Source organism: Tachyglossus aculeatus, chromosome 16 (assembly GCF_015852505.1).
Source record: "Tachyglossus aculeatus isolate mTacAcu1 chromosome 16, mTacAcu1.pri, whole genome shotgun sequence".
Classification (NCBI taxonomy): Eukaryota; Metazoa; Chordata; class Mammalia; order Monotremata; family Tachyglossidae; genus Tachyglossus; species Tachyglossus aculeatus.
Window position 1 is genome coordinate 28,281,274 of NC_052081.1, and position 15,241 is coordinate 28,296,514.

The window sequence follows — 15,241 nt, forward strand, 5'->3', positions numbered from 1 at the left end:
TTCTCCCAAGCTCTTGGTAGAGTGCTCTGCACACAGAAAGCGCTCAGTAAATATGATTGATTATTTTTGATGAGTTGCAATTGTATATGCCAAAGCTGGAATGCAGATACAGTTTGCAAATGTGTCGCTCTCCCATTTAGCATTGTGGCCAGGTTAGCTGGGTCACCAAACTTGCCTTTGCAAGTTAAGCACTTTGGGAGTATGCTTTACTCTTTCAGGTTTCCCAAGGGTCACCTGATTCCTGCTTCAGGACCCTGAATGGAGACGACATCTGAAATTTTGGCAAAGCCGGACTTCCTCCCATAGTTTGCTCACCTCACTGGATCTTTTGTTTCCGGAACCCAGAAAATAAAAAGATTACTCTCTTCCTAACCATGTATTGTGCTTTCCTCTAGGCACAGAAATTGAAGTCCAATGCATCTGGGAACACACATCTCTGTCTTTCTGAAGTAAGCACTTTAGACTATTCACAGTAATGTTTTCTTTTCTGCTGGCCTGGGAGAGGGGGATGTCTAGGTAGTCATATACAGACCTCGTTCAGAGGTTAAAACAGCGATGCAAAACACAACGAAATCTGGGAGAATGCCGAGAAGTTGCCTGGGAGTTAAGTGTCAGATTTAGTCGATACTTGGCAGTCATGATTAGAGCCAAATGAGTCTGTAATGTAGAGAAATGTCAAACATCCAAACTCCACGAAGAGGCTTGAGATGAGTGACCTCCGGGTAACCTGTGAACAAAAAGCTATCAGCGGAGAAAATCTATAAGGCCAAACAAGGCCAACCGCTGTATCGCATTTGCCTGGCCCAGACTTCCTGACTGCGGCCCACCTAGCCATGCCTTGTTCCAGACTTCCCCTTTGGGTCTGCACCCTCCTTTCTGCTCCCCCTGCCCACACTAAAAACAAAAAAAAATTTCACTCATAATATACTATATTGCTATATTATATTGGAATATTATATCAGCATATTACATCAGGATGTAATGTAGTGATATATTACCTTCTCTTGAATGTATATATGCACCAAATTCAAGTCATATTTGGATGGGTGGAGATAGAAAGATATATATATATATATTTAAAGATGGAGAGATAGTCACTGTCCATGACATTCTGATATATAGGAAAGGGTAGTCTTTATGGTGCCTTCAGCTACTTGGGGGGTCCCTGAGGTTGGAAGATCAAAGTGGAGGATCATAAATCCAGAGGGAGTGGGATTCATGGCAGGTGAGAGAAACAGTAGGGGAAGCTCAGGGAATAGTTTGGTTAAGGGGTCTGATGATTCTGAGAAAATGAAGTCCTCTAGACTGTCAGCTCTTTGTGGGAAGGGAATGTGTCTGTTACATTGTTGTATTGTACTCTCCCACACACATACCACAGTGCTCTGCACACAGTAAGTGATCAATAAACATGATTGACTGATTGATGTTTTGCAGGGGCAGCCTCAGTGGGGATCTGGGGGAGGGCCCAGATGGGAATTATGGTCAAGTATTCATTTTGGAGTCAGAAGAGCCTATAGTACAATGAGAGGAGGGATTGAAAAAGTGTCTTCTCTTACTGCTGAAGAGATCTTTTTCACCTGATTGTTTTCAATTCTCCAGGTGTCAGAATCATCTCGGAGTGAATGATGCAATTTTCACCTCATTCACTTTGAACAGGCTTGTTATTGCCCATGTTAGCAGATGGGCTATTGTCACTTGCCTCTAACAGACTTGATACTGTTAGAAATCCACAGCCTAAAAGGCCTCTGGAAAATGCACTAAGAAAGAAGGGCAGGCTCCTGCTTTGCTCAGGGGCTACACATTCCTATAGTCCTGTTGTCTGCCTCTGTGTGCAAATTGGGGAAAAATGCATTATGGAGCTACTATTTCTAAAGCACTGTTGGTGATGCACCTGGAACTGTACCAAATTCAAGCCATATCCACTGAGCCCTCTTCACTGATGGCCAGCCAAGGGAAGTCTTATGAATGGAAAAGAAGTCGGCTGAAGAGTAACCTTATGTAATTTGGTACTCCCCAGTCGTGAAGGGCTTTGGGAGGGAGCTGTGGGGTGCGCACTGCACTTCCAAAAGAAAATTTCATGTTTAACGACAAAGAATCCAGAGGTGAGTGATGTGACCACTGATGGAAGAAATGGGTGCTTTTCTCCTTATCTTTTAAAATAGCAATTGCTTGTAACCAATTCCACCTCCTAGTGTCTTTTCTGCAGTATGAAAAGGTAAGCCCCAAATTGGGTTAAATCTAAGGAAAGAAAATGAAAGTGCTTGATAAGATGCTGAAGAAAAATATTGTCTCTTGCAGCGTGATTTTGAGACCACCCGGCACATGTCAACAGATTCGTTTGCAGTGCCCACGGGCTTCAATCTAAGCCTGCTGCTGGTTCTGGTGGCTACAGTCCTGTCCGTCCTCTGGTCCTCACCTTTGGCAGAAACATTGTAGCTCCATTCAAAATGGACGTGCTGAAATACGAAACAACCAATTCTCCGATTCCTGTCCGCTCCGCTCTTGTTTATTTGTAAGTCCAGTTGTTTTAGGAGCTAAATTGAGGCACCCTGCTGAAACGGTTTCAGACAACTAGAATATTTTTTTTTAATTAAAGAAAGCTTCTTGTGATATTTAGGGGCTTCTGTGAAATACCTGATGCAGTGCTACATTCCAAACCCAGAGGCTTTTGGGTATGCAGTATTCTAAAGAGACTGTGAGTCAATTTGGCCAAAAATCAACCTAGTATTTTTTATTTTTCTAATTTTAATTCTGGCTTCTACTGCAAGGGAATACGTTCATCTCCCCAAGATCCTATGATCTACTTTAATGTTTTTGATTTCCTGTTAAGTGAACGTCAGATTAATATGGGTGCCAGTTTTGTCACAGTGGACTTTCTGACAACATGCTTATTGGATAGATTGCTACTGATGTTAAACTTTCTCAACGTATTTGCATTCTCCTTACTGTTTATGTACTGTAAGTGGTTCTGCATCCTCAACTGCAAAAACATTGTCACATACAGATGTGTTGTATGTCTTTCAGTTAAAAATCTCATAAAAAGTGTTTAAAAACTGCTAACAGCACATTTATCATTTAAATACACTTATCTAAGCCTTACATGGGTGAAAATTCCTTAAACTAACAAGACTCAAACATAGTGGAAGCTTAATGCTAATAATCTTTACATTTATGAGATTATACGTAGAAACAAATTTTACTAAATGGTTTCAACTGATGGCTTTCTATACCTTCGCTGTAATAATACGGTTGTCATTTTTTTACTGTTGGTTTAATACAAACCACATGGAATTTATTTTCCACTATTAAAAAAAAAACATTACCTTACGTATATTAACACTACAAATATAAACTCTTTGAAAGCAAAGTTACATTATGCTGTAGCAGAAAACCCTCCATCACATCATTGAAGACAGACAAGAGGACAAAAGAAATGCAGAGGTTAGATTACTTACTATTTCTTAAATGCTAGAACTCACTATTAGACGGAGATCAGTCCGGTTTTAAAATGATGCAACATTATAATGGCTGCACTGCCATTTTTTCTTATTCAATCCTTTAGGTTTTCATGCATTGACAAAGATGGACTTTGCTGAGTGGTGATGATTTCCTACAGGTGACTTTTATGCCTAACCGTAATGGCTTGGTTACTGTTCTATACAGATCACTTATTCTGAGTGATCAACAGTAATCTGTTTTTGTTGCATTGCATTCATTTTCCAACACTGAGAAAAACTGATTCAAAGTAAATGCTTCATCACAGTGGTGTATAGTGAAGCTTTCTAATTCATTCAAGCTAGCTTGAAACATCGGAACTGCACAGATGAGTATCTAGACTAAGATAGACTAAGATAACTAGGGATCCTCAAGTTATAAACGTCAATGTCATTTAAGAGTGGGGTGGGGGGAAGCATGCATCTTATTAACAAATAAGTCCATTTATTCACCTACTCATTTTTATTTTTAATTCTTCTCAAGCTACTAAACCAATGCAGGGAATGGCTAACATTTCTTTTTGAGGTCTAGGTGTGAGATGTAAAGGATACTCTGACATAATGCTGGGATCCTGGGTTCCTCTATAAAATATCATCCTGCCTTCCAAGGCTAAGAAGTTCCTAATTGCTTCCAAATTTGGCTGAGGGACTTTGAAGAGGAAATCTATAGGATATCATTTCTGACATAGTCTCTTGTGCATGCTGCTTCTTTCCTAGTAAGAAGTAATCAAATTACTGGGAAACCGCAGCAAGGTTAAAAAAAAAAATGTTAGAACTGAGTTAAGGTCTAAATCTTTTATCCCCAATGGAGAAGACTATCTTCTTATACCATAGTACTAAAAATGCATATACCTTCAAATTGAAATTGATGTTGCCTTTGAAACAAAATCACAAATATAGAGCTTTCTTTGATCATTGAAAGTATCTTAAAGATGCCATGTAGCACCATAAAGTGTAAAATATATTTGGAATGTTAAAACCCCCATTAGTATCTATTGCCTTGAACATATTTTGTTTAAATTATAGAAACACTCTGAATCATCATTAAGCTAATTACATCTATCTGATAGCGTGATCCACAATAAAAGCTATTGATTAATTCTGCTGTAAAAAAAACAACAACTCCATTAGCTTCAGATGACCAGAAAGGAAATGATTGTTATCAGATCTAATGAGGAGAGCCTTGAGTAATAAACTCATGGATGTGAAACAGACAAATTATATTTTGAAAAGCCAAGTCTATCCATCTTCAACAAGAAATGTTACTTTTTTCAGCAAAAAATAGAGTGATCAATTGCATCCTTAATTTCTAAATTAATTACTAAAAGGTGCAGGGGGGAAAGACCCTCAATATCTGACACTCAATTGAGATTCCTGCAGATTTCAGCCAGGTAAATTCTCCTGGATTCTTTATGGCCCAAAGAGGCAAGGATCCTGTCAAGTTATCATTGAGATATTGTCAACGTAGTCATCTTCAAGTGATAGGAGGAAACAATTGACCTGGTAATTTTTGTCCTATCTGATCAGTTGTATTGAGTGCATTGGAAACAAGTACCAGGGAAGCTCAAGCCTGGACTTCTAGGTTTTGGTCTCTGAGTTTCCTCAGCTGCTGTCTTGGGTAGCCAGTGGCATTCTAGGCCATATACTGATGATGGCAAGGGAGATCCCAGAGATTTCTATGGCTTGGCTGATTTTACATAATTCTCAAATTTAGATGAATCCAGAGTGGAGAAAGTCAAGCTTCCCTATTTGCTTAAAAGAACAAAATCGGCCAGTTAATATGATTAGAAGCACATGTCAATTTGATGTTGAGTCTATTTGACCAATGTATGTTTGAGTGTCTCTGATATAGCACAGAATGACAATGAGCAAGTGCACAATTTATAGAGGGATGCAAAGTGCTGACCATAGACCTATTTTAACATGTCTGTGTTTTCCAAGCTGCTAATGTAAGAAGTATAGGTTACGAGTCACAGAGGTTATTTTTGGTTAAGAGTAACAAACTGTTGTGGCGATACAGATGGTTGTTTAACTGTGTGGTTTCTATTGAAAAATCAAAAGAACTTTCTTTTGACGTGAACACAGTATTATTAGATGCCAGATCCGGAAGTTCATAAATAACAGCGCCTGCCTCATTTGAGAACTGTCACCTTTCATTTGGTCTATACTGAGAGCTGTTCCTCTCTTAAATAGTCAGAAAGGGTGGGCAGTCTACAAAATACCATGATTTGCACATGCCTCTTCATACTCTAAATCAGACCACCCCAAACACCCCATCTGTTCGCCTGAGAATGTGGGAGCACAGAAGCACTTTGAGTCAGTGTACATTCTTCAAAGAGCTGCAGGAAAAGTGGGAGTTCATTTAATTAGCAAGTTCTTTTCTTAGAATTCAGCCCCCAAAACTTTTTTTGTGTGTAGGAACTGATGGCCTAGGCAGTACTGAGAGTTTTCTGAAAATAAGTTCTCAGGCCTGAGGCAGTTACTTGAACCAATAAGCAACGGGACTAAAGAGTGCTGTGTGTATGAAAACCTCACAGCCTAAGTGGGCTCTTTGAAGCTAAAGGCGCACAGGTAAATTGGCTAAAGAGGCAAACTCACTGCTGTGAGTTGAGTACGGCCAGCACACTGCAGGAGAACTAATTTTCAGGGTCGGAGTGAGAAAACTACTTCAAGGGTGCAGGAAGTCAGACAATACTGAAGGTAGAAACAGCAGACAGGAGACAACCATAGCTGACTCAGATTCATCCAGGTAAAAAGAACTGGATGATCACTTTCAAGACAAGAAGAGACAGTTGGTGATGTGACAACACTCCACTGTGGGATGTCACTGAGGCCATTGCTTTTCATTATTGATAAGACTGAGGCACTTTCCTTCCAATGAAAAGACAGGGGCATGGTGTATTATTGGAAGTATAAGTTTTTTTTAGGGAGGGATTTGAGCTCATATGGAGGAAACAGGGTAAGTGGCTTCTTGTGCCAATCTATCAAAAGAAACTATTTTGATCTTATTAATTTAAAAGTTTAATTGTACCTAAACCCTTAGTTTAGGCTAGCCCAGCCACTCCAGTCTGGTTTTGTGTCTTTTGAAAGCTAAACAACATTCTCTTCCCTGTTTATGCAATTCAGTAAAATCGAGGGAAAGATAATCTGTAGTATTTAATGAGCACTTACCATGTGCAGAGCACTTTAATAAGCACTTGGGAGAGTACCGTACAACAGAGTTGGTAGACATGTTCCCTGCCCACAGTGAGTAGCTCAGGAAGGGGAAAGACTAGCCTGACTAAGAACAGCTCAGGGGCACTTGGAAGTCACAAATGACCAGTAGCACTTGTTGTCCCCATCTACTTGAAGCAGATGAGGTTACAGAGGGATACAAGAAAGTTCACCATGACTAGGGAGGAAATCACTTGAAGAGCCAAGGAGAGTTGTAGAGTTTTATCCCTGGAGACCTGGGAAAGAATGAACAGTTCTCTCCATCCCCATTGGTTGAGATATTTACCCATGTGGAGGCACCTTTCCAGCTTAGTGATTCTCTGATTCCATCTCACATCTATTGAACAAGATTCTTCATGGTAAATGATCTCTAAAATGCCTTCCCACAGCAGGGGCTCTAACTATCCTAGTTAGCCAGTGTCCGGAGATGCGCTTGGTTCTTAGGTTGTCATGGGAGTCTTTGGAACTACTTCATGGGAACAAATCACCATCTCAACAACTGGCTTCGTGAGGCCAACCATCACTCAGAACCTTCTAATCACAGCATTCATTAGGTACTAAATCAGGGGTAACATCAAGGCAGTTGGATCAGAGATATTCTCTGATCTTGGTGCATAATCTACGAGGGAGAGAAAGCAGGTATTTGATCTTCATTCTTACAGATGGGGGAACAGAGACCCAGAGTTTAAGTGACTTGCCCAATACAAGCAACAGACCAATAGCAGAGCTAGGATTAGAATCCCAGGGACATGATCTTTCCAAAGATCTTTCCAATTTACCCTTGGAAAACTCACCCTACCAACTCTTTGCATACCTCATTGGATTCCTTTCCTGACTTTTCTTCCCCTCAATTTCCTGAATTTAGTCTTGAACCCCGAGTCGCTTCCCTCATTTAAACCTGGATTCCAGAATCAACCAATGGTCAGTGTTTAACAGTCCCCGAATTGGTCATTGCCACATGGCTGGATGGACTCCTCCTGCCCCTCCCCCTTCGCTATTGATTCCAGCCCACAGCGTCCCCAATGCCATATCACTTCGGGCTTTTCTTTTTATTCCTTCTGTCTCTTGTTATGTTTTTCTCCTGGGAGTTGGCCCCACTCCGTGGGACCCGCAGGGCAAAGGAGGTGTTCCCAGGAGGGCCAAAGGACAATATTAGGCAGGCTGGTTCATCGTAGAGACTTAAGGGAAAAGAGCCAAGATTGGCCACATTCATCTCAATAGATGAAGGAGAAAACCGCAATCTGTTGCCCTGCAGCCAAATCCTCCGACCCCTAAGGGCCCCGTGCTCATCTGACCGGTGCAGCTGTGACTGCTGCAGGTGCCAGGACCAGTGCCTTGTCACACTGCCATGTGGAACCCACTTTTGCCCAGATGCATCTGCCAAATGTTAGTCTCAGTATCATTGGGGATTGGCTCCAGTTTTTCTGCTCTTAATCCTGCCGCTACAATTTCTTATCCTCTACCAAATTCTGTTGTCTGGGATAGAAGCCGGCTCTTTCCCTCACCTGTGACACTGGCAAAATTAAATGGCTTTACATATCCACAGCCCTGCCCTCATGCTTCGTGTCCAATCTCCACCTCCTAGAAAAGTGGGGGGGAATTTTGAGGCCATAGCAGGGTGGCCTTAGCAGCCTTGCAAGCCGGATACTTTAAATCATGATTGAATCTTTTCACCCTGAGCTCTAGGTTTAAGGGGTGAGTCATAGGAGGGGATTGGCATTTAAGTTGGTATTCTCTATTTTTGCCCCTGAATTGTTGTGAACAGCAACCTGCACATTGAGATAAAAAATAAAACGGCAGAGTTGCTCACCCACTCGAATCCAGCAGTATCCGAGTGGGAGGCCCAGGACCCCCAAACTTTTAGGGGCTTCCAGTCAGCCTGCACTAGAGTAAGTTCCTTGAGGGCAGGGATGATGCCTTCTTACTCTATTGTGCCCTCCTGAGCGTTTAGTACAGTGCTCTGCACACGATAAATGTCAGGAAGGAATGAAGAAAGAAGTGAGGCCTACCAGAGTTGGAGATTGGCTGTTGGGTATCTGCCCCCAAACCCAGCACTCTGTTGGCTTTACTGTCAGTTGCCCCAAGGGAAATTACAGTAGGCATAGGGAACTCCCTCAGTCCTCACCCACATCATTCTTTCATTTGGCAATCTAAAGTAGACAGTCCCAACTCTGAATGGGCTCTCCTCAACCTGAACTGGAACCCACTGGAGCCCCAGGAGATGACTTTTGAACATGCTACTACACCCAGTCTGAGGACATTGAGTAATCTTAGAGCTCTGGGATGGCTGACTTGCTTGCTACCTGTGTCAAACATTAGATTCCCTTCTTAAATGGAAAATGATGAGAAAAATATTTCCAGAGATTCATCTTCTGACAAACCAGCCCATCCAAGCTGGCAAGCTCCCAGTCCCACACCTGATAGGCACAGAACAAAGAAAACTGAGCTGATGTTTGTGCCTCCAGCTCACTCTTTGCTGGCCTTCAAGTTGAAAAACTACTAAAAAAAAAAAAAAATCAACTCTGCTTAGCCCTTAGGAAACTCAAACTCTTTCAAGCAAATCCAGTGGAGTTAGTTGCTGAAACCATCAGGTAAAGTTTAAGATATGATCTTTATCAGAAGAGGATATTTTTATTTATTTTTACATCAAGGTAGAGCATGAGAGATACAGTGAACTGATGCAGAAAGTCCAGAGTCCTAAAATAATGTATCCAAGTGCTACTTATATGAAGAATCCTAGGGATGATAAAGTATTGAGAAACTGGTATGCTCTCTTAGAAAACAGGAGCAGGTGGGGAAATACCAGCTTCTTAGGTGTTACTGAAAATTTAAGCAAAGCCAAAATATTAAGGCTTTTCTTTCCATCCACCTGTGAGACCACTGAATTCCTGCTGGAGTGTTGGAATGTAAATTGTATCCTAACAAAGCTCATGAGATTAAAACTCCATATGCCACTACCCAGTCAGAAGAATGATCACAGACTGCAGCTAGTGTATAATCCTGTGCTAGCTCCCTGTTTGTAGAGGGTGGCTTGATCTGGGGTCCAGTTTTCATTTTTCAGCATTTTCAGAAACCCTGTCTGATCGTAAGAGACAAGGGGAAATATGGCACCAAATAACAAATTATCTTGCTTTATTAAGCTGTGAGCTTCTTGCTGTAATCAGGCATTTTCTGGGGAAGACAGTGGGACTGACTGTTTTGGGAAGGTTGTAGGAATGGTTTTAGAGAGCTCTATTTTAGGTAATTCTTCTAGGTTTCATGATTGTCTATCTTTCTTTCCCCCATCATGGACTTGGTTCTGGATTTGCTTAATGGGGTCTACCCAGCACAGTATGCACCATCATTTTGGGTTGAAATGGTTATTATCTTTGTCGAATCCTGCTCATGCTAAGTAGCAGGGGATGTGGCATTGTTTTGTTTGTGCCTGATGCGTTTGCCCACATTGGGATTCATTCTCCTCAGTGGAAGTGGCAAAGAAATATGCTCGAGGAAGAACTGGATGGGAAGTCACAACTTCCGCTATGTTCCTCATGGAGCTAGGGAAGTCTTAGAATTTCAGGGTCTAGCAGGTAGGCAGCCCCAGATGGAACTGACACTTTTGCTATTCACTGTGAACCAAACTCCCTGAGAGGAGCTTCCTCCATCGCTTGCTTTCTGATTTCTGTTTTACCCCACTCACCTCCTTCTGTTTCTGCCATTAGAGGAATTCATCATGCAGCTATCTCGTTATAGTGTGTCCATTCTATCCCCACTCTAGAATTAAGTCCAGTTCCTGGGGGTTGTTATGTACTGAATCCATCAGAGCCACTTACCAACACAAGAAAGGACTAAAGACTTTGCTGTTTGAACTGTCTGGACTTTGGAAGTAAATTTGTGATGTCTGGATTTTCTGATAGCATAATGCTCATGCACCACACATTGTATATATCCCCTCCTCCCCATCCCAAAGTACCCTAATAAACATTGTTTTCTTTTTTAAAAAGCTTGTTGTGGTGTTTTGCCCCCCACTTCAATAACCATATCGTTTTTGCAGTCAAAAATAAAAATCCCTCTTCTAGCCTAAAGCAAAAAGCCTTGTTTCTGGGGATTGGGGTTTACAGCTGAGGGAAGAGAGAAAGAAAACAGGAACTACACACCTAGATGGGCATCCTCCCCTCAGCCAAAATCAGTTCTCAAGCAGTCTGGAAAGAAGCCTCTGAAAAAAGTGGTTCAAGCTGTCCATTCTTTAATTTAGCATTTATAAAGAGGAATGAGTGTTAGATGCAGAGCACTTTGAGATGTCCTGTATTCATTCATTCAATCATATTTATTGAGCACTTACTGTGTGCAGAGCACTGTACTAAGCACTTGGGAAGTACAAGTTGGCAACATATAGAGACAGTCCCTACCCAACAGCGGGCTCACAGTCTCTAGAAGTTTCCAAGTTACAAGACTCAGAAAACTTATCTTACAGATTGAGGGGTGGAGGAGGAATTCATGGTACCACCAGACTTTCCTCAAACATAAAACTTTAGTTTAATGAACAGGGACTAAACAGTAAAAACAGCTCTGAATGCTTATTCACCAAAACACTTCTAGGCTATGATTCATAAGCAAGTTCTAAAAAATACACCAAATTCTGAGTGCACATGTACTCATGAATAAGTATCTGGAGCGGATACCCTGCAAGGCTACCACAATGTGTCTCAGCAGGCAGGAAGTGTGAAAATAAGAGTTGTCTCTCCCAAATTTAAATACCTTGTCCAGCTTGCTTGCTGGATATCATTTCAGAGGAGTCTGGGAAATGTAGCTCTTAGGCGGATTTAACAATAATGCAATTCCAATTCCTCTAATGCCTTGCCTTCAATTCCACCTGCAGAAAAAGCTTCAACATTTTCACAACCAATGTCAGCCAAAAATGAGAAAACACCCCGTGCTGTGGCATTGGGGTCCAAACTTTGGCTATTCTTAAAATTCTCCCTTCAAATACAAAGTCCAAATTGGTTTTCTGGTGTCCTGCTGGTTCTAAAGTATCACCACAGTTATTAATTCATAGCCATATTGAGTGCCTTTCAAGTCACTTCAGAAGCTGGCTTCAGTTTCCACAGTTTCAGTGCTGTTCAGTGAACCCCAAGGCTCCAAACAAGAAAACAAGACCTAAAAGATGCTTGCATCCCTCCATCACCTGAGTTTTGAAGGATTTCCATCAGAAACCATGGTAACTTGAGGTATCAACAATGGACTGGACGTGAGAGAATGGTGGATGAGGTATAATTGGGAGGTTAGCTTGGTACAAGCCAAGGGTTAGTGAGAGAAGACAGCGGATAAATAGGAAAGACAGAGCTGATGGAAAACCTTAATCCAATGACAAGAGTTGGATGCAGAAAGGGCAGGGAACATATGCTCTACACATAGTAAGCCTTCAAAAATACCATTGATTGAAAGAAATGGGCAACTGTTGTAAGTTTTTGAGGAGGGGAATGATGTGCTTTGAATGGCATTTTAGGAAGATGATCTGGGTATCAGAGAGTAGGACAGATTGAAAGACAAGCTGGAGGTAGAGAGATCTGTAAGGAGGCAGATGGGATAATCCAGAGGGGAGTTATGATAGCTTAAACTGGGATGGTGGCCATAATGGTGGATCCAGTAAGTAGTGGGGAGATAAGATCAGCAAGATTCAGAAAGGCGAAAGAATACGAGAGGGAAGTCAGAGATTACACCAAGGTTGTGAGTTTCTGGGACAGGGAGGCAGCTTGGGAAGAGTGAGGAGTTCCATTTTAGGGGGAGAGGAGGACATTATACAATAGGGGAGAAGTTGGAGCTGCAGGGAGGTGGTATACGTAGCCGAGTGAATGAGCTCCCCAGAAAAGTGAGTCTAGAGCAAAAAAAGTAGATGGGCTGGGATAGGGTTATGTATAGAAAGTTAGACAGGGGTCAGACAGCCCAGAGGAGGAAGTGGAGCCCCATGCAGGTAAGTAGGGGTGAATTAAAGAGATGTGGAGGGCTGGACACTGCCCCCCTCTACCCACCCAACACTGATACACACCCAGTCACCATGACTAATGGCAACCCCTGGGCTGGTCACTGGTCACACAGCTCTGGACGTGTCCCCATTTAGCAGCAGGCCAGCTGGATGTGAATCCCAAAAGTAGCTTGGATCCAGCAGGTAGAGCTCACCCACCACTTGCCACCTGAGCCATCCAAACCCCTGAATCAGAGCCATGGAACATCCTGGGAATTTTATTAGGAAAAGGCTGATAAAAGAAATGTCAAGAAAATGAATAAGAGCTGTGAGAAGTTGTGCTGTAAAAGGCAGTCGGCATGTAGTGGTGTAATGCCTAAAGACAGACATATGGCGATGGAAGAAACTCAAAAATTCACTGGGGAATCTCCTGCTGACCCCCCAAAATTAAGGAAAATAATGCCACCCAGTGATTGGATTTGACTGACTCCATACTCTAGCTCCTTGATGGCACATCTTGTGCTTAATAACTCTATTATTATTATTATGGTATTTGTTAAACACTATGAGTCAAGCACTGTTCAAAGCACTGAGAACAACATAACCTCTGTTGTATTGTTTTCTCCCAAGAGCTTAGTGCAGTGCGCTGCACACGGTAAGCACACAATATTGATTGAAAAGGTAAGGCACTTGGGCCTTTGAGAAACCAAGTTGACAGATTATTGTCCATGCATATGCCACCCCAATGCTAAAGGGGCAAAGGGGGCACTTTTCCTTCTCTTCATCCTCCTCCTCCTCCTCAGAAAAGCAGAGCCAGCTCTTCCCCACTGTTACAGTGATGCGCTCAGCTTGACTTTAATATTTACACCATGAAAGCCCTTTCCACTGAGAGAAACCATGGCAGCTAGGGGAGAGGTACAGCCACACAAGTATTTTATGAGATTAATTATTGCAATTGCCCAACTCCAGTTTGTGGTTACCTGCCTTACCCTGTGGTGCGCAGAAGGGTTTTTAAATTACTCGTGGCTACTGTGGTTTCCAACCCCTGTCTGGAAATACGGTGTTCGGAAGTGACAGACTGCCTCTTGCCAACATTGCATCCGGTATTTTAACACAACAGCCCATCAAAAAGCAAAGCCCACTCAGCTGCCCCTGAAACCAGCGTGTAAATGCGTGGGTGACCGTTTGACTTCTAAGTCTAACAGCTCATTTGGTAGCATTCCCGTGGAGATTATGCTGCGAGAACTTCAGACAATAACCTGCTTCTTACATCCTCCACTTCTGATGATCAAAAGCATTAAAAAAAAAAACAAAACAAAACCACCAGCTGGCTTCACCCTGCTTTTCTCTAGCTGACAATTGATCCAGTGTTACCGGAGCTGCACAAGATGACAAATTACTATATGAACCTGTCGGCAGGAGCTAATTAGATTACCGCCTCCACTATATAAAAAAGAACAGAAGATTAAAAAAATAAATCAATGCCAAAAGAGCAGCATTTCAGAGCCAGGGTGGTTCCACCACGATTCCTGCTTGCATTTCTGGTACAAATTTCGGGTCTGAAAACAAGCCATTTGGTTCCAAAACACCAATTAAGCCAGCAAAGATGCTGGGTCGAGTGCCAGAAACTCCTAGGAGAGTGAGGCCCAGGATGGATAAATGACTTGCCCAGAGGTCGTGGGTTCTAATCCCGTCTGCCACTTGTCAGCTGTGTGACTTTGGGCAATCCACTTAACTTCTCTGTGCCTGTTACCTCATATGTAAAATGGGGACTAAGACTGTAAGCCCCACGTGGGACATCCTGATAACCTTGTATCTACCCCCAGAGCTTAGAACAGTGCTTGGCATATAGTAGGTGCTTAAAATACCATTATTATTATTATTATTATTATTATTATTATTATTATTATTATTATTATTACCCTGCTCTGTGACCTTGGATAAGTCATTTATCCATCCTGGGCCTCACTCTCCTCATCTGTAAAATGGGGATGGTTACACTTCTCTCTCCCTACCTCACAGAAGTGGAGGACAAAACTGAGATAAGCAGTGTGACAGTACTTGGAACAAATAAAAACAGTCTGTAAAATTGAAGGTGGTATTGTTATTAGAAATGCAAGCAGGAATCGTATTGGATGCCTGATTTTTGCAAAGCACAATACTAAGTTCATGGAGCCATGTGGCAAACAAAGGCAGGGGAGAGTAGGAATGAAGAGGTGGCTTGATGGGCAGGAATAATGGCCAGAGAGCAGTGCCAAAAGGAGGTAGCATCATCTAGTAGAAAGGGCAAATGAGGCCCTGGGTTCTAGTCCCACCAATGCTCTTAGAGAAGCATCATGGCTTAGTGGAAAGAGCACAGACTTGGGAAGTCAGAAGGACCTGAGTTCCCATCCCAGTTCTTCCCCTTCTCTTCTGTGTGACCTTGGGCAAGTCACTTCACTTCTCTGTGTCTCAGTTCCCTCATCTGTCAAATGGGGGATTAATACTGGGAGCCCCTTGTGGGGCATGGACTGTGTCCACCCTAATTATCTTGCATTTACTCCAGGGCTTAGTACAGTGTCTGGGACATAGTAAGCACTTAAATATCATTAGC

The 15,241-nt window shown here is 42.3% G+C and overlaps 1 protein-coding gene across 4 annotated transcripts in view; it reads left to right on the forward strand.

The window, feature by feature from the left end:
- The window catches only part of GFRA1 (GDNF family receptor alpha 1), a 236,171-nt gene extending 225,482 nt beyond the window's left edge, over positions 1-10,689 (forward strand). For all 4 annotated transcript variants that reach the window (XM_038758440.1, XM_038758442.1, XM_038758441.1 and 1 more), the window contains 2 exons: positions 396-449; positions 2,299-10,689. In XM_038758440.1, coding sequence (XP_038614368.1) covers positions 396-449; positions 2,299-2,436 — 192 coding nt within the window. In that variant the 3' untranslated portion in view covers positions 2,437-10,689. The remainder of the gene's footprint in view (positions 1-395; positions 450-2,298) is intronic.
- The last annotated feature ends 4,552 nt before the right edge of the window (positions 10,690-15,241 follow it).